The sequence below is a fragment of the Xiphophorus maculatus genome, chromosome 10 (assembly GCF_002775205.1).
Source record: "Xiphophorus maculatus strain JP 163 A chromosome 10, X_maculatus-5.0-male, whole genome shotgun sequence".
Taxonomy (NCBI): domain Eukaryota; kingdom Metazoa; phylum Chordata; class Actinopteri; order Cyprinodontiformes; family Poeciliidae; genus Xiphophorus; species Xiphophorus maculatus.
The window spans coordinates 11,875,428-11,895,629 of NC_036452.1; the positions used below are offsets into that span (position 1 = coordinate 11,875,428).

Genomic DNA, 20,202 nt, shown 5'->3' on the forward strand with positions numbered 1-20,202 from the left:
TTGTATCAGTTTTATTTCTTACATGGCTCTTATCTCTTATTGTATTTCGTCAACTATTTTATACTGTATTCATCTTAGTGCTTGGTGGAATTGTAAAGCACTTTGACTCACGTAATTTACAGCATTTCTATTTTTTTAGTTGTTTTCTACTGTGGCTCCTATTTTTTACTCTTTGTGCTTCATTTTAAACCATATGTCATCAAAAGCTTTTCTGTTGACAGGCCTTGTGAATTTGCTCAGGCTGCTAATGTCTCAAGTATTGGATTTTGCTGATATCAAATGCTTGACCCTATAAGAAATAAGTGATAAATGAAAGAGAAATTATTGGTGACACAGTGATTCTATGTGTCCATTGACGTTTTATTGAAAAATAACAATATAATATAATGTACAATAATAATAACAATAATACAAAAATCTGTACATTCTGTGGCTTTGCAGTGCATTTGGAAGACTCCTAACAAAACAACTGCAACAGGGAGGACAAGTATATACATGTGTAGCCGAGCGGCTTTCCGTCTGTTTTTTTTTGTTGTTGTTTGTTTGTTTTCAACAAAACATACAGGATATAAATGTGTTTTCTTTGTGCAGCAGAGAAATGTGCTGGGGTTACAGTACATTTGGCTTTGAACTTTTTTTTTTCAAGTCTTACATTCTCAACACAGAATGAAGACTCAAGTAGTGTTGATGTTGAAAGATGATCTTTAGTCTTCTCACATCGCAAAAGAAGTGGATTCAGTTAGAGGTTATGACACAATCTTCATTCAGAGATTGTAGTTTCTAATCTTGCATTGCTTCATCATATTTTAAAACCTGTGAAATAGGTTTGTCTTTAGTAATCAACATTTTTAATTCAAGTTAAAGCCAAAAATAATAAAAAGAATCATCCAAAAAAAAAATGTTTTAGTTCTGAAAACTACAAAAAACAACTTAGATTTCTCTCCTCATTCTGACCGCTCAGATTAAGGCTTGATGAAGTGGCTCAAGATAAGGATGATCACTGTAAAAAAAATATTAAAAGAAACTGTACACACATTCTTTAAAAACAAACATTATTAAAATTCCCTACAGTATTCTGCTTTTCTGTACCAAATCTAATCAGGTGTTGGTTTAAACAAACATAACTATGGTAATAATACTCTTTGGTATTTTTCAGTAACAAACTGCAGAAAAGAAAACAACTGAAGCAACACCATAGCAGCACTTATTTTGGAACATTCACATCCCCATAGTTAAATCCTTTAACTCTCTTTAAATTAATGATTTCTGTCAGTTTTGAGGGAATAACACTGCTGTGCTCAGAGGTTTCAGTTGATTTGAGCAGCTCTTAGCAGACGTTATGATCAACTGCTGTAAAACATAAGCTCAGAGAATCAGCGCTGTGATGTCAGAGGACACATTTTCTTTATTGCATACAGAGACAATGGTCTGTGATATCTTCTTGCTCTGAGACCAGCTCACGAACAAATACTCTGCTTTGTACCTTCTTTGTTCCGACTTTTTTTACTCTTTGGTTCTAGGTAAAAGCGTCAAAATGAAAGAGATGCGAGTGTGTATTTTCTCTATTGTGTAGCAGCACTAAAACTCTAAAGAAAACTCAGAAAGCGCCTTGTACTTGCTAGACGGGACAACCGGGTACATTTCTTCACTTCTGAGGTCATTACAACAACCTGCTTCCTCTTTGCAGAGACGGAGAACACATTAGTGGGGAGTTCTTGGAGGAGAATTAGTTCTGCATTCAGCACATGCTTCATAGTGCTGTGTTTCATCATACTGTCTGTAGTCAAAGTTAAGACAGACCCTTACATAGAGTCCTGAACCTTTTCCGGCTTCCCACAGCAGTACCACTTGACTCCCCCTTGTTCCTGACTTGGCTTGTCAAGCCTTCAGAGCAGAGAGGAGATGTTTGTTTTTTTTATTTTTATTTCAGTCACTCATGAGAAGTCTGAGTCGTCATATTTCTGATTCTCGCCTCAGAGGCCTTGGTTCCAGCGGCACCATGGCTTGGCTGTGTTCAGTTTCTGAGATGCTGTCCATCTGGGTGCCATCGGGACCGACACTGCCCCCATTCCCCTCATCCGTGTCCTCCTTTTTGTCTAGTGCCATCTCATTTTCATAACAGAAGGAATTGGTGTTGGACAAGATGTATTTTTTCTCTGCCAGGTCTCTGGCACTGCATAGGGGAGTGTTTAGCACCTCATATGTCTTGTGGAAGCGAGAGTAGTCCACCTTGTAGTAGTTCTTCTCGTCAAAGAGAACAGGCTCGAAGCGGTGGCCCCACAGGATCTCGTTGGCGACGTACGAACTGCGGCATTGCGTGGTCATTGCTGTGGCTTCCACCATACCCTCTAGGATCACCACAATTTCAAAGTCTGAGTTTTCCAGATCCTGCTTGCTCATGTTATAAAAGGGGCTGTCCCCATTGATCTCATGGACAATAGTGATCGGGGTGACCAGAAAAATGCGGTCGACTCCACTGTCGAAGCCCACATCGATGTCCATTTGGTCAAGAGGGATGTACTCTCCCTCCGCTGTCATTCTAGATTTGAGAAGTTGAGCTCGAACATGTGCCTCAACCAGGTGGCTCTTCCTCAAGTTGCCCACGCGCCACATCAGGCAAAGCTTGGTGTCCCTCATGGCCACTGTGGCGTTATGACTAAACACCAGCGTTTCGTTTCTCTTTTTGGGTTTTGCCATTTTGGCCATGACCGCACCAATGATGAAGGCATCAATGATGCATCCAACAATGCTTTGAAAAACCACCATGAAGACCGCAACGGGGCATTCCTCTGTCACGTATCTGTAGCCGTAGCCAATGGTAGTCTGAGTCTCGATAGAGAAGAGAAAGGCAGCAGTGAAGCTGCTCACGTTGGAGATGCACTTCTTAGTATCACTTTCCAAGTCCCCATGAAAGATGGCCACAAGCCAGAAGATGCAGCCGAAGAACAGCCACGACAGGAGGAAGGCGAGGCAGAAGATGATGAACATCCACCTCCAGCGGATGTCCACGCATGTAGTGAAGATGTCAGCCAAGTAGCGCTGACCTTTCTCGCTCACGTTGATGAACTGCACATTGCAGTGACCGTCTTTCTTCACAAAGCGGCTCTGCGGCTGGTGCCTCGTGTGCACCTTAGCCTTGCCGTTTGGTACCCCCGTGGTGGCGAGCTTCATGCTGTCCTCTTCTGATGACACGGTGCTGTAGCGGCTGGCTCGCACACTTCCCATCACCTCAGTCTGGGAGGGCCGTGCTGCTTCTACTTTAGAGAACAGTCTGAGTTTCTGGAAAAAGCGTTGGAGAAACAGTTTTGAAACGCTTCGGGAGACCAACTAAGGGAGAAAATGGTGACAAAATGAGGCGGCAGAAGGGACGCCTCAGGATGGGAGTGCAACAGGAGGAGGGTGAAGTGGTCACTCCTCTTTCATTGGGCCACTGGACCTCATCGACGACATCTGCTGCAGAAACACAGAGATAATGATCTGTTAGATAAACTAGTGAAAACAGAATCAGTAAACTTTATTAAAATAAGAAAACATAAAACAAGATTAAATCACTAGAGATGGATTTATGCGGCATTTATGCAGCCTGAGAAAAACAATCAGAACCTAAAGCCTAAGGATGAAGGAACTTGTCTCAACCTCAGATTTTACCCCATTTTGACAAACATAAAAATATTACTCTGATTTATATTGCAGCTTGAACTAACAGAGATTGCACAGTAATTTCACTTAAGTCTAGTTTTTGCCTATTTACAAAGCAGTCTTACTTTTCTTAGATGCCCCTCATGATCTGATCATTTCCAATTCAGTTCAGCATTACAGAGTTTATATGGCAAATACTGGATCAGGTAAACAGTAATGGTTTTCTCTTTACTAAGGAAACGTGTCATTCTGTGTCAGAATTCACATAACATGCAACAAATTATTCAAAATACAACAAAACTTGTAAAGTTACACAAATATATAAAGCATAATGTCATGTATTTGCAAAATACTATATATGAAATAAATTTTGTACACAACTGATAAAATGTGTAATGTCTGTGTCTAGTCGGCATTCAAAGCTGCATATTTTGTTAACCTTTGGTTGTTCACAGGTACAGGTGCCTAATGTCACTCCCAGGGTTTGTGCACTTGTTCTGTGGTGCAGAAGCATGAGCTCCATTTATGATGCACAGCTTGTTGACTCACAACAAACTCCCGCTGGAGGGATTTCAGCTTTCTGCTGTGCTTCTCCCAGCAGAACCAAAGCATCTCTCATTACGTCTGGCTGTCCTGGCAACAAAGTCCTAATCGACCAGTTCAACTATGATTTTTTATTTTATTTTATTTTTTAAACTCGTAGTGAAATTCTCTATCTTGCATAATGCTTAAAAGTGAAAGAAAAGCAGGTAGGGAGAGCTAGAAACGTCTTCAGATGTACCGGTACCACAAGTAGGCTGTATACACTGCTGATTCATAGTGAAGTTTCACACCGGCGCAACATATGGCTGACGCAACTTCTCTGCTGTGTTAAACATCAAAAGCTACAGCTGGGTAAAATATCAGTGGGTAATTTAAACTCATTTTGATGTGCCTGCTCAGTCAAATGCAATGCAGGCTGCTTAGCGTGATGGATGAAGTCTGATTATTTTACAGCACATTGCTGTTGGATGTTGCTTTAGCTTATTAAATATTAATTAAATGCATACAAATCTAAGCGACACGTTTCATTTGTATTCCCGGTTGTTTTGAACACAGAAAGTTAAACAGATGCACAAAACTCCCTGACCATGTTATACTTGCTTGTACATGATTTGAAATATTTATTACTTGTCTGACAGAGAACGTACCAAACCCGCAGGACACATTTTAACAGGTGCAGCGCTGGAAAAATGCGCTGTAATCTGAGGCAATCCCGCACATAGAGATCCACGTTTACATTTTACCCATAAAAAGAAAATATGAAATGAGTGAATAAATTAAAAACTTTTTTCGCGGGCTGTCAGACAGATGTGACCGCGCGCATTTGGACTGTGTAAAAGGCAGGAAGTCTGAGCGTGAAAGAGAAACATCTGAACCCATCAAAGTCAGGAGTTTGATCAAAAACAATTCAAATAAAAGTACTTTAAAACTACTTTGTATACTGTCTTATCACAAATAGTTTGTGCAATAAACTGCTCCTACCTGTTGCGCATCTGTGGACCGGCTTGGATCAAGCTGTCTGAAATATAATCCAGACGCTCCTGTGGCCTCCGTTTAACCGCTCCGCTTATTATTTACTTTAGCACTAACGAGCTGAGACTTCCCTAGCGTCTCTGGAGGACCGGTCTTGATAATATGCTTCGCGCTGAGTTCCCCCAAACCGTTTTAAATCGGCTGCACTTGCGGGACCCGCCCCCCCCGCTCCGCGCCCGACCAATGGCAGAGGGACAGGAGGGAGTTTGAGGGTTAGAGGAAGGGGGGGTTTGGGGAGCGCGCACCGTGGAACTGGCTGAGTGATCGTGTTTTCATGTTTGACCGACACCACTCATGTGTGCAGGTCACAGCGTGGAAGTGAAGCAAATTAGGCGACGACAAATTAAACCCAAATCAGGGATTTAAAGGAAGCCGAGACATGAAAATAATTACCAGGAGAGCCGCAGTGGATGCTTTTAAAATCGGCGCAATATCACCTTGTATGTTGTTTTATTCATTTAGCATAAGTGGAAAAGGAAGTGCAGCTGCTCTTAGGCTCCGTGTAAACTAATTTACACAACATTTACATATGAATTACAAATAAACAAAAGGTGATTCTGGTGATGCATGTTCTTTTTGCACTTTGGGTTTGTTAAAATGAGGCTTTTGGGGGGGGGGGGAAGTGTTCTGTCGGAAAGACTGACTCACTCAATACAGGGCCTACATGCCTGCATTATGATATGACTGTCTTTCTCCACTGAGCTATCGGGTTGCTTTAGATGTTTAGACTGCGCATCTGTTGCCCTGTAATTTTAGGTCGGTCCTTAACCATGTTGTCTTCCAGCTGAACCATTCTTCCTGCTCACTAATTCATTCCAAACATTAACCCCACAAGCTTCATGTTTTCACACAGCCTTCATTTTTCCCCGTCCGGCTTATTTTTAGCTCGGGTTTATTTATAGCAGCACATTTATTTAGTCCAAACCACCTGTGTCAGTGAACTGTGTGCGTGAGTGTGTGTGTTTGTTTTCCATGCCCAATTTCCAGCAATGCGTGCAGGGATCCATTGCTGCGTGTGGACCACAAGGTGGAGGGCTGGAGACTGGATTTAACCGGTGGGGTTTTCTCCCACGGATAAGCACACGGCTCTGAAGTGTGAGCACTGCGTGAAACAGGAGGAGGATTCTCAGTCCGACTTTTCAGGTTGCAGCAGCAGCAGCATCTAGAGGATCAAGATGTGTAAACACAGATTGAGGGCAGAATCGTGCAACAAACTTTAACACTTTTGTGCACACATATCTGCGTTTCGAAGATTTTAACGGCCACATAATAACTATTGCTACAATTTTCATTTTCAGCTTAGACATGTAGCTCATGATGGTGGTAGAAATGTCAAAAATATCTAAGAAAAAAAACAAAAAACGTAAGAGATAACTGGAAATGTTCAAAAAGAGCAGGTAGTCACAACTATCTTTTTCACCAAAATCCAAATATAAATGAATACTAACAAATAAAATGCGCACACATGTAAAATTTTGTGGTTGAAAAATATATTTATTTCTTTAATAAAAAGAGGTGAATAGTGGAAGCTGTAATGGCCGGCACCGTTTACTTACAGCAAGCAAGTCTAAAGGTTCCAATTTCGATTTTTATGCAAGTAATATAGGTTTCCCATAGGTGTGTTTTCTCTTGATTTTTTTTTTCTAAAATATCTACCCAAATGTGCTCTAACTACCACCAAATCTCATGGTGGCACACGGTGGTAGCAGCATCATGGTGAAGGGGAGTTTTTTGAAGTTCATAGGGAGATGGAGTTTAAAACAGGGCAATATTTGAAGAAAACTTAACCCTCCTGTTATGTTCTACATATAAATTGAAAATTTATTCATTTTACACATTTGCACATTTGCGTCTACGTATTACATAGATACTGTTCGGGTCAATTTGACCCGGCAGTCAAGTTGAAGTGCAAAAGAAGATTAAAAAATGTCCAATGCTATGTGTTTCCTTGCAGCTATGAACCATATTTCACCACACAAACACAACACACCACACACATACATGTACACACCGACACACCCCAGCCCACTTTCTCACTATTCTCTTTACTTCACTAGGAAACTGCGAGAAAGCAGGTGTTCATACAACTTTTGACAGGAAACCTTTCTGTTCCCGTGGACAAACTCCCCCCACACAGAGTGGACACTCAGCAGAAGTGGAGGAAAACATAAATACTCTGCATGACTCATTTATCTTGATTTTAATCAATGGGTCAATTTGACCCAGAACAGTATACATGTCTCAAGTTCAATTATTAAGATCACCCATTGAAAAAAAGAATCAAAATGTAATATAAAAACATTTACAAAGGATCAATTTCAAGGAAATTGTTGCGCTTTTGTGTCTAAGTTTTTTTCAGTGGACATAAAAATGTAAATTCCATTTTTTATGTCCAAATGAGTACCGTAACTGAGTAGGTTGTCGTCATTGATCATTAATTTCTGAGAACTAAAAAAACATCACTGCAAAAATATTGATTGAAATAGTTAGTATTGGAGTTAATAATCAGATACAAAAATGTTTTGGAGGAATTTTTTGGTTTCTGGCACTATTGCATAATTAAACACTCCCCTGGTCAAATTGACCCATGAACATTATTGCTGTACCTCAGAAAAGAACATAACAGGTTAAGAGATTGCAAAAGGCTTGTGATAGAGATGGCGGTTCACCTTCCAGCAGGATGATCCTCAACACACATTCAGCCACAATGGTTAAAATGGCTAAATTCAAAGTAGAATCCTGTGTTGGAATGTTAGCCATCATCCTGACCTATGACCACATTAGATTCAATCCCGAAATCATTGAGTACAGAACTGAACGTGTCAAAAAGGATAACAACAGAGATTTATGCTCAAATTTGTAAGTACCGATGAATTTAATTTTTGCAAGCTGTACTGAAGATTAATCCTCAATGCAGGAAAGAAAAAAGATTGATGTCCACTTACAGTAGCAAAACATCCACCTGCTGTTTTTTTTTTTTTTTTTCGTTTTTGACCAGCTGCAGTGTAAGCTTTAGAAATAAACAACGACCTTCTGTATTTGCTCATCATATTCAGTTTGTTTACAACACGGAGTCATGCAACCTTGTAGTGGCCAGACAAAAACAGGTTGTTTACAAAGTAAGGGCAGATCTATTTAAAGACAATCATGACTAATGATTCTTCTGTTATTTGGGGAAAATATTTCCTTTCACACTGAGGCCAGTTTCTTCAGCGCCTTAGCAGGGACCCAGCAGATGTGAACTGCTCGTTGCATCATTATTTGCTCTGGGAGGTCAGACAGACCTGGAAAGCTGAAACAATGGTGTTCTGGCAGCATTTGATAGAAACTCTTCATTTTAAAAAAAAACAAACCATGGCTCTGGACGATCATCCAAATGTGAAGTCACTCTTTATTTACAAGAAGGCGCAGCCAAGAAAACCAAGTGAGATGTAGTTTGTTTTATATGCTCAAAGTTTTGGTAATATTCGGCTCAGTATTGTTTTATTAGTCAATTTGCTCCAGATACTTCATGGCTGGTGAATTAGATAATCTGATCCCCTAAAGTTCTATGATTGAATATAGAAACCTAGAACCTTGAGATTACAGAGATCATAGGTCTACAGAAGTATTGCTCAAATTGTGATCACCGCACCAAACGTATGGTCCGCCCATACATTCCGGATATCTCAAATTGTTTTATGACTAGACATTTTAGCGATTTAAAACATCTCTAATTATATTTTGACTAGATAAAATACCTATTTGAGATACAGTACAGACCAAAAGTTTGGACACACTTTCTCATTGAATTCAATGATTCAATTTCTCATTGAATACAATGACAAAGTGTGTCCAAACTTTTGGTCTGTACTGTATCACGAATTACATTCTGACTAGACTTAGACTTAGACTTGACTACAATGAATTACTCACTCTCTGAAATACACATTTCGGATATCTTCAATTAAATTGTGACTAGTCTTAAAGTAAATTCAAGATATCTCTATTTTAGTTTTGACTAGTCATAAATCTAACTAAAAATATCTCCAATGACAACATAATTCAAGATATCTTAAATTTATTTTTGGATAGGAGATATGTAGTTTTGACTAGTGAAAACTAGTCTTAAAAGCAAATAATGACTAGACAAAACTAAATTAAAGATATCTTGAATTGTAATTTTGACTAGTCAAATTTCCTTTTAAGCTATCTCTAATTCATTTAGAGATATCTTAATGATTAGAGATATCTTAATGATATCAATGATATCTGACACAGCTTTTCTATTTAAGATATCTTAAATTAACATTCTGACTAGTCAGAATGACATTACTGATATCTTGAATATGTATTCTGTATAGTCAAAACGTCTCTGACTTGGCAATTTGAAAATTTAATAAAATAATGAAAAACAGAAAAAAACGAAAAAAGATGTTTGAAAATGCACAACTTTCATGTTGAAAATGCTTCAACAATGGCAATTTTAGCTTCTCAAAGCTGTTTTTGAGTGCATTCGGTTTGTCGGAAATGAATAAACAGGAAATTCTTTGCAGATTTGAGAAGCAGTCTTAGAGTTGATGAAGTTTTGCGTTCTCCGCTCTACCTGGAGGACCAGTCAGTCATATTAACTGACTTTAGTTTTACTTTTAACAGCACATGTATTGTGTTATGTGTGTCTCCAGTGTTCCACCTGCTCCTGTGGATAGAAGACTTTGACTCAGTAAACACATATGACCTTCAGGCTCCCTCAGCTATCAGTGTCAGCATGATACTCTTCAGGGCTTTTAAATCTTTAGACATATGGCTATGTTACAACCCACCACAGCAACACCATTGTCAAATTTGCAGTTTATGTTACTCTGGGGAGGATGAGTCCACCTACATAGATGAAGTGGAGCAGCTGACTGTATGGTGAATGAAAAACACACACCCAGAGTCCTTTGTGGATTTCATGAAAGCATTCAACTGGTGGAGAGGGTGCTGAACTACTGTTTCCTGAGAGTCAATTTAATTAAGTTCTATTTATTTGTATAGTGCCAATTTACAACATTTACATACATCAAATAAAAAGACACAAACACATTTTTTTTGTCACTGTCTGAACATAAATCAAATTCTTGGTTTTGCTTAGTTAGAATGACCAACGTTATTTCTATTGGCTAAATGCCAGAAACGTTTTGGTTTTTTTAGAGGTTTTTTTGTAACTTTCCCCAAATTAAAAAAATTACATATGTGGTAAGTATCAGGGATATCTGTCTTTTAAAATGTATGATTTGGGTCAAACCAATTGGCTTTCCTTCCACATACTACTAATAGGTTAACTAACACGTTTGAGTTAATTAGAGGCACATCCAGGGTTTTATGGTAACACCTGGAACACACTGTTAGTGTAGCTTATCACTCCATCTGTCTATCTGGCCAGTTAGCAATCCATTGTACTTTCATGTCATATTTGAAAGTTGAATGCTAGTATAGCATATCAATATTTACCCACTATTATCATTAAAACATTTTGATTATATTTATTTCGGACACCAATCTGTGGCTTTACTAGTCTTTCCAAATAATTTCTGCATGTAATGGAGGAATACATAGTGCATGTGGGGAGCATGGCATCACTTCATGCACATGAAGATGCATAGATGTTCATTATATTGAGAAAAAGTAAAGATGTACTCAAGAGTACATCTTTTTTTAACAATCATGGTAAAATATTTTCCCCAACAATATCTAAAATATCTGTTACAGTTTTAAATTCCCAGTTTATTGCCGTTTGATCCCAAACATTCCTATTATTTCCAATAAATTGTAATGCAAAGTTTACGACTTTGATACGTCAATGTGGTGTATGAAAAGATGTAGTCTCATGAACCTCTGGGCAGATTAAATTAATTTGTGTTAAATATGACATGATTTTGTCACTAAACAGGTCCGGTGTAACATCACAAGCTCTTTTCTGATGTGTTAAATGAATTATAAAAATGTGCAAAACACAGATGAAGGTTGTGTCTGGTTGTTTGATGTTGGCATGAATTTTAAGCTCAGGGCATCAAGAATTTAAATCAGTCTTAGATGACTGATGAGAGTAAAGAAGCAACCAAATAAAGACATATTTATCAAAACCCCACACACTAGAGCGGTTTTGATAAACATTTTTAGAAATTGTTTTTCTAAAAATGCCATGAATTGTAAAATAGTCTGAGGCAAATCATCATCTATTTGATGTTTTAAATTTTTTCTTAAAGTAAATCTGACCTTATAAAAGATAAATAACTCAAAGTACAATTTATATCTGCTCCGCTGTGTCTCACATGAACCTTATGATGTGAGCTCATCTGTTTATCTTCATTTTTTTTTTTCTTAACACCATTAGGGAACATTATCTAATTTTGGGATGTTTGCTGTTTCCTTTTCAGTCACACCTGATGCTGCATCAGCTTAATGTTGTGTGAAAGTAATAGTGAAGTAATGAAACAACACAAAACAGCAGTTGTCTTGTCTTTATATCCAAATGTGAGGTTCAATATTTTTACTTTACTATCCAATAAATAGCTACATACCAAATTTGCTACCGGTGTAGCAGATACCTATTTTGAAAGATGAAATATAAAAGGAGAATAATTTTTGCAAAATGAATATTCCTTTCTTTACATATTAATTAAAGGGTAAACATTATTTTAAGTAATCAATTGAAAAATGTTTATGGACGCTACAGCAATTAAAGCCTCCTTATATTTACTGACCAGCTTTTTTGCCATTTGCCTTATTATTGGGAAAAAGGGCAAAATGGTGAAAAGCTCCAAGTCTCTGATTTTTATTCACACATTTAGTTAGTTATCTGTGTACATCATAAAAGTGTAAAGTTTTATATAAAAAAATATTGATAGTTTTTCCTATGTATTTAATGTAATTTATTACACATTTTAAAATCACATAGATATTTATTTGATATTATATTGATGCACTAAATTATGGCACATTTGATGTTCAATATTTATATTTTGAATATTTAATAACCACAAAGACACAGAGGCATATGAAGGCGTTAATAGTAACTTTAACTTCAGACTTTAATTTTAGAGTCTACTCTAAATGTTTTGGTTGACAAATAAATGTCTGATAAAATACAAGAAAACCAGTAACCCGTTTTAAAATATACTGTGATTAAAAAAAATCTAATTTACATGGTAATTAAAGACCTGGTTGAGTCACTGATCTACATCCTGCATAAGCTGAGAAACTTTACACTCTAATGTTTTTCAAAGCAGTTTTAGGCATATGTGTAACAGAAAATATTTGTTTCAAAAACTTTTTTTTAAAAACTGATCTGTACCAAAACTAGTCCATGCTGAGTGTGCATACAAAAATAACACATTTAAAGTATTTGTGAAAGTCTAATGTTTATTCGCATTTTGTGTGTACACTAAAGTAAATAGAAAAAAAGAAATGAAACAAGCCTGAATTTATTGCGCAGTGCGGTACCACAACCAGATTGGCTTTGTTGAAGAAGGGGAAAAAAAGGAGAAGAAATTGTGTCAGTCACTAGAACCTCTGTAATTTTAGCACCCTTGGTGAAAATGTTCTGCTCCACAAACAATTTGGTTGAGTGATGAAATATATTTTGGAATGTCTTAAGTTTTGCTGATGGCATTCTGTCACATACACACAGTTAGTGTTGGGTGTATTGGTAAATTTTTTATTTATCCTTTTCTGTGATTGTGGGGTCTCGTAGCACAGTCAAAGTGTCTTGATGTTGACTTTCGGCTTCCATTGTGGGAAGATTTGGTTCTGGTTGGTTGTCTTGCATAAGTTCCACCGTTACTGTTGGGGCATTCAGACGATTCTCTTGATCACATTTCTGCGGCGATCGTGAAGATGGCTGTGGGGAACACCTTGGGGAATGTCTAGGAGAAGGTCGAGCAGAACGCCGAAGCTGCTTCTGCTCCTCCTGCTCCTCCTTTTCGTTCTTCTTCTGCTCATACTCCTCAGCACTGACCACAGGTACCAGCACTTTAGCTGTGTTATTGAACAGGTTGTAATCCACCTTGTAGTATTTCTTGTTCACCCTGATCATCTCCTGGAAAAGATGACCCCAGAGGATCTCATCTGTTGTGTACGATGTCCTTGTCTGATGCAGCATGCCTGTGGAGTCATCTGTATAGGTGAAGGACACCACCAGTTCAAAGTCTGCTTTTCGCAAATCTTCCAAACTCATCTTGTACAATGGGCTTCCAGGTTCAATTCTGTGGAAAACTGTGGTCGGTGTGACCAAGATAATGTCCTTTTGGTGGATGGCCAGGTCTTCATAGGTAATATTAACTTCCCCGGTTGCTTGCACAGTGGTGTGGAGAATCTGAGCGGAGGCTGATCCCTCCACCATGTGGTACCTGCGGAAATCCCCAACCCTCCAGGAAAGACACAGATGCCCGTCACGGAGGTTGACAACTGCATGGTTGCTGAAGCCAACTGTCTGCGCCCTCTTTCTGGCCGAAGCCATTTTGGCCACCACAATCCCGATGACAAAAGTGTCGATGAAGCAGCTGATGACATCCTGTATGGTGACGATGATGATAGCAATCATGCAGTTCTCAGACATTCCTCTGAAGCCATAACCAATGGTGGTCTGGGTTTCCAGAGAAAAGAGGAAAGCGGCTGTGAAGCTATGCACCTCATATACACAAGGGTCTTTATTGTGGTCTTTGATGTCTCCATGAGCCAAAGCAATGATGAAGAAGAGTATCCCAAAAAAGAGCCAGGAAAGGATGTAAGACGATGCGAAGATCAGGAACATCACCCTCCATCTGATCTCAACTAAGGTGGTAAAGATGTCATTGACAAAAAGCAGCCACTCTTCTGGGACATGCCGAAACACCACACTACAACTGCCCTCTTTGCGTATGTAGCGTTGTTTCTTCGAGCGAGGTCCATTTTCTGTCTTCACACTGACTTCTTCAAAGGGGTTCACGGATAGATATTTAGGCATTTTTCAGAATCTGTGGAGAATACAGAAAAGGGTGTGAATTTATTTGGCTGACTTGCATCTAACATTGTAAGGCAAGTTTACTTACTACATATAGAACCAGTCATACAAAAGGTAAATCAAAGTGTCTACAGGACATCACAGGGAAGACGGAAATAAAACAAGAAAACATAAGCATGAAAGCATTGTATAGGTGAACATTTGTTAGAATACAAATATTAAAGGCATAGAAGAAGCAAATGTTTCAAACTGTTTATTAGTCAATTTGTGATCAAAAAGCATCTGTAGAAGAATGATCTATCAAGTTATGAGTTAAAGGAACCAACTGTGGTTTTTTTCCACATCTCATTTTCAGGGAGTTTTTTCCAGAGTTAAGGAGCTTAGAACCTAAATACGGCCTTACATTTACAGTAGAAACATTCAAGTATGTACTTGTATTATAGTAGCCACTCTACTACAAGTCTGGAGAGAGATTTCCAGTCACTTACAATCACATAATTCACATAGGCTCTAAATTATACATATTGGTTTGTAAGGAGTCATAGTCAGAGTTTAGAATATTATCAAAATAATATTTTTTCACTAATGTAATTTGCTAAGACAAATACTTGACACAGGTTTTCAAGTCTTATTTCAGTTACTCTGATGATTTTCTACTTACAGCTTGAAATGTAGAATATTACACTAGACCAATAAAACAGCATCTTTTATTGCTGTTGATAAGTATGATAAACATACTTAATGATAAGTATGTTTAATACCTGATTAGATTCCAGGATTGGTGAATATCACAATAGATGAGAAGAAAAAAGAGTAGTAGGAAAGATCCAAACAACTGAGTTTGTGTGGAAATTTGCTAAAGCATTGATTGCATTAATCTTTATATCAATCTCAGAAAAAGTAGTGCAATAATGAGTCAATGGAGTCATGGAAAAATCAGTCAAGTTTATTTGTGAAGTTAGCTTTAGTGGTCTCTGTGTATTCTTTCCTGCATCATCAACTAAACACAATATTTAAAGATATTTGTGCCTTCTACAGTTTCATTTGGAAACTATCATCCAACAATCAAGATTGTTTGGCTTACAGCAGTGTAATTTGTTGGTTTACAGTTTAACTGACCCCAAACCTCGTCAGAGTTAAAGTCAGAGTAATGTCATGATGGCAAGAGCAGCCCGACAGATGAGCTGTCTGATCTCTGACCCAAATTAGGCGTCTCCAAATGGGACATGAAAATAAAGGGTTTTACCAGGTTTATGAGGCTCCTGCTCTTGAAAACTGCGGTCGCTGGTTTCATCCGCATGATAATGCTAAACGTTTTCTCCATGAACAGTTTATAACACACTCTGGGTTGCAAAAGAAACAATACTTTCACAAATCTAAATCAATTTCCATAAGACAAATGCTACAAGTTAAAACTAAATGTGCTGACAGTTTTGTTGATAAGAAGAGCATCTGGCAGGGATAATTTGCTTCACTCAAGTCATCCGCATGTTTTACTATCACATTTTGTTTAGTTTTTTTCACCTCAAATTACTTTTATTTTCAAAACTGCAATCTGGAAATGTTTACTTGAGTAATTCTCCTTTTTCTTCCTGGTTGTACTTTAATAGGTTTGATCTTAATGGGGCAGTTGCCTGGAGATGACAAACTCATCATAACAGTTCATGTTTGGTTTGCTGCTCATTTCTTTTGCCAATAATCTCGCTTTTTGGTCTTAAAAAAATAAAATGCATAAGAGATGATGATTTCAAAGCCTGTAATGTTAATTTTACTGTGGAAAATGAACAAACAGAAGTGGCCTCAGAATCCTACACGCCCCCTAAAATATAGATGTAATTTATTTTATATAAAACAGACATTACAAAATTGTGTAATTCATATATAAAGATTGCATGAACCTGATTAAATAAAACAGTGGATGTCTTTCATTACAGACAATATATTTTGGACTACATAAAAATCTGGCATATTTTATAATAATAAAAACGTGGATGAAATTGGTTAATAAACATAAGTAAATAAATAAATAAAACTTTTTAAATACAGTATTTCTGACATGCAAAGGTTGTCTGTCCAAAAGCAGCCGTCCAAGAACTTTTTTGCTCTTTGGACAGAGGTCAGAAAATTATCAGTTGCCCAATTTGAAAAATACTAATGTAACCCCAGGACTAAATGGGTCTAAGTGAGCAGAGGGAAAAGAAAATGTGGAAACTGGAATGGTGTCATGGTGGGATCATGGGCGGAGGAAGGATCAATCACAGCCAAACCACTGAGAGCATCCTCCACGCCCAAAACAAACACAGTTTGAATCACGGCTTATCTGACTGGGTGAACTGGGACTCCACTCTTTTCTGACCACAGCCAACATTCACCCTGCCACAATTTGGAGCTCGTTCCATGAGGTCATGGAAATATATTCCAGTTAGTTTCCTGTAATCCTATCCTAAATGTCCTGATATGGTTTAAAATAATCAGATTATCCAAATGAAAACCTGCAGAATTTGAGTTATTGTTTTCTGGAGTGTCAAACCAGCAGCTACTGTGTACAGATTCGGGCATCTATGTAGTGCCCAGTGACCCTTTATGAAGATGTGGATCAATGGGAAGAGTAGTTTTCCAGTTTAAAGCAAAAAAAAAAGAGGGGTACTACATTTATTGTCTGCCTATGGATTCACAGCTGATGTTTCTAATTCTATTTTATTTTTTAGATATAGAGAAAATCTAGACACCCCTGTCCCTAAATTCCTCTGGGTCATCTTTATCTGCTTCGTAAATCATAGTTCAGCAGGTAGGATCTCATTTTATGGTTGAAATGAGCCACAAGTTAGTGCAGGCAATGTAAATGTTCTCTTTCTGTTTGTTTAGTGTCTGAAGGTTGTGTGGAGAGCTGCAGAATAGAAGCTCAAAGCAGATTTCCAAGAAACGCTGTGTTTGCACAAGGGTCATTTTAGTTTTCCTTTTCTGGTAATTTCTGCATATTTACACGTTTGTGCCAGCTGAGCTTTCCTGTTGAAGCATCAAGTCTGTTTGTTTTACTACAGCAAATATTGTAGGGAAACATGGTGAATGTATTATTTATTATTTCCTTCAGTAGCGCTTCCGAAAAAGTTAATTCTCTTATGGTTATAAAACAAAAAAAGGTTACTATGTCTAGTATATTTTCTTGCCACATGTTAGCACATCCAAAATGTGTTTTCCATGATTCTGAAGATGAAAAAATAAAAGCACATTGTATGGAAAATCATGTTATATCTAAGAAGTATGTGCATCATTGGCAGCTCTGTTTTGTAAGTTGCTTGCATATTGGTATGAAGGGTATGATGACTTTTGCATGATGCCACTCTCTGTTTTTAAGCATCTTCATTCAAGTAATGGAAGATGCATGTATGTGCTTTAAACACAGTGTCCTTATAAGCCAAAGAACTCACTTAAATATTAGCAGAAACAATGGAAATTGGAAAATAGGGAAGACAACCCTGAAATTGCAGCCACTTCAAACATTCAGCATGCTCTGAGTGAATCTTCATCAGTACAGAGAGAGCGTCTGTGTGAAGTAGCTCAAGTTTAAATAACACTACTATTGAGTCATTGGTGCGATATTTGCACAGTACTTACAATAACTTTATAGCAATGGTGCATGTGCATAGCTTATCTAAGATTTGTATATGTTCAAATCATCCCTGCCACATTGAAACAAATTGCATAAATTATGTTACTAGATGTGTAGAAAGTTGTGTTGGAGTCTTATTCACTTGTTTGATATGTATCTTTTCAAGGAAATGCAAGTCAGGTTAAGTGGTACAAAGTGAACTGTGATGACATTTGTTGCGAATTAGCATTATATACAGAACTAAAATGAACTACTAAACTAAGAATTGGTGTCTCTGCTGTCAGGAATGAAAATTAAGTTTATTTAGTTATGGTTTGCTGTAATGTGTGATTTCTACGTATAACATTGGTTCTAAAAACACAACAGGATCTCAAACATTAAATCTGAAAATCTAAATTTTCCTAAGGCAAGCAGCGAGGGAACTGCTGAAGAAAAGCCCAGTTGTAAAATAAACAGAAATAAACAGAAAATCTCAAATTTGAAGCAAATCACTTCAGCTTGGTTCAAAATCTCAGAGGAATTTCTACCGAATGTACCATGCAGAACGGTGACCTGTGAGAGCCGTCTGTTTCCCAACAATCAGAACATTTTGAACAAAGACAGGTTTTATTTCATATGTGTACAGACTGAACTGTTGTTACCACATCAACTGATGTATTTATGGAGATCAGACTTGCAGCTACCCTCTGTTTGTACTAAACACCACACTTGACAAGCGCTCACAGCACAAACACTTTATGACCTTCGGTATGAAGTTTCCGCTGTACTCCAAAGTGAAATAGCTTTTTTTTTTTTTTTTTTTTTCGGAGTGCTGCGTTTTTGTTTTTGACCACAACACTTTCTCAAAGTCTCCTTTTGTTTCCCAAAGTCAAACCGAATGTCTTGCATCCACAGTTTACTAAGAATTAAAAGATGAACTCTGGAAAGAACTTGAACAATTTGTCTTGTTTCCTTCACTACTCGGGGCACTTACAACCCCATTACATGCTCACTTATTGCAAATGACACCGTGCCACCCACATGTGGTTCACTGGGACAGAACCGAGTACACAAGCGGCTGGTCACAGCTTTGCCTGAGGCTCTCTGCCACCTCCAATGACCTTCAGAATCTCAATACGAGTGTGCCATATCACCTGAAGCTCTGCCACCAGATGAACAGACGTCTAAGACTTGTTAGCTCTGAACTGAAAAGTCCTGGAGCAGAGGTCTTTTTAGTAAGGATTAAAGGTCAGCATACCGGAGTGTTTTGATTATGTTTTGGAAGTGTGTTCCTGGGAGTTAATGGTTTATCCAAGCATAAAAAGTACCAAGTGAACAGAATTCTACTTGCGTCATCAGAAAGACTTCAGCTTTGCATTTACAGATGCAGAATTTTAACCTTTTTTAATGTGCTTGGAGCTTATTTCCACTGCACACCTGCCTCTATATCTATTCCACGTCATTTTTATTTCTATTTCTATTTTCATTTCATATCATTTCTGATATGACCAGGTTTAACTATAACTTATCACGTTTCCACATGTCCAGGACTCTTCTTAAATCAATATTTTTATATTAGAGCACATCATAAAGACTATTTCTGCAAACATCTATATGCTTTTAAGAAATGCAACTTGAAGTTATTTAGAATTTTTTTTAATCCAAGATAAGATCATATTTTTCAGTAAAACATGATCACATGAGCTGCACTTATCACCTTGACCGCATCCCATATTGTTTTGTGTTGCTGCTGTTAATTCAGTAGCTCAGATTACTCGTTTTTCAGCTCTCTTTTTGTGTCTGAATATTTTTCACCCCAATGACCACATTGAAACTAGTGGCATTTGTTGGCCTACGCAAATATGTAAACGTCTTTATGTAACACTTTGCATTCCGTCTCGCTTCAATTATTTTTTCTTACATACAAAGCTGCACAATTTCCTCAAAAACAACAGATATATGGCATCATTTCTTACCGTGTTGCACAGGGAAATTCTCAGCCAGCTGCAGGACTCTGTGTCCCAGGTTCCAGAGATTCTCAGAGCAGTCACCTGCAGGAATGAGCCGCCTCACACGTCACAGCAAAACTAAAGATTAACACCTCCCTTCATCATCACATGGTGTCTGTCAAGCAGGTGTTAGTCAGTGTGTGTGCGTATAAATGTCAACCTGCAGGAATGCATGTTGTGGGTCTGTTTGCATGCCGGCTCATCTTGTCAAAAGACCTTTGTAATATATGAGGGGCCGTTTAGGACAGACACTATGTTTTGTCTCTGACACACTACTAAAGACTCATACACACTCACAAAACACTAATATTGCACATACAGTATATACTATAAAAATGTCACACACACATACAATTTTTTTCTCACAAGCATACACAAAATACTAAAATTGCGTATATACACTACTAAAATATCACACACGCATACAA

At 37.8% G+C, this 20,202-nt stretch overlaps 2 protein-coding genes across 3 annotated transcripts; both read right to left on the minus strand.

The window, feature by feature from the left end:
- Positions 1-632: 632 nt before the first annotated feature.
- Positions 633-5,304, minus strand: LOC102222149 (inward rectifier potassium channel 2-like). 2 transcript variants are annotated; one of them, XM_005794670.2, is made up of 2 exons: positions 5,164-5,304; positions 633-3,450 (listed from the first exon to the last, which is right to left on the minus strand). In XM_005794670.2, the coding sequence occupies exon 2, from the start codon at positions 3,223-3,225 to the stop codon at positions 1,954-1,956; it is 1,272 nt and encodes a 423-aa protein (XP_005794727.1). In that variant the 5' UTR covers positions 3,226-3,450; positions 5,164-5,304; the 3' UTR covers positions 633-1,953. The 2 variants fall into 2 exon arrangements, with proteins under 2 accessions (XP_005794727.1, XP_023196152.1); XM_023340384.1 differs by having other exon boundaries at positions 633-3,453.
- Positions 5,305-12,577: 7,273 nt separating this feature from the next.
- On the minus strand, positions 12,578-19,817 carry LOC102232413 (inward rectifier potassium channel 16-like). Its single transcript, XM_005794795.3, has 2 exons — positions 19,742-19,817; positions 12,578-14,189 (listed from the first exon to the last, which is right to left on the minus strand). The coding sequence occupies exon 2, from the start codon at positions 14,177-14,179 to the stop codon at positions 12,893-12,895; it is 1,287 nt and encodes a 428-aa protein (XP_005794852.1). The 5' UTR covers positions 14,180-14,189; positions 19,742-19,817; the 3' UTR covers positions 12,578-12,892.
- Between the last annotated feature and the right edge of the window lie 385 nt (positions 19,818-20,202).

Excerpts from the sequence above, each read along its gene's own strand:
- LOC102222149 (XM_005794670.2), bottom strand. The coding sequence starts at position 3,225 with ATGGGAAGTGTGCGAGCCAGCCGCTACAGCACCGTGTCATCAGAAGAG.
- LOC102232413 (XM_005794795.3), bottom strand. The coding sequence starts at position 14,179 with ATGCCTAAATATCTATCCGTGAACCCCTTTGAAGAAGTCAGTGTGAAG.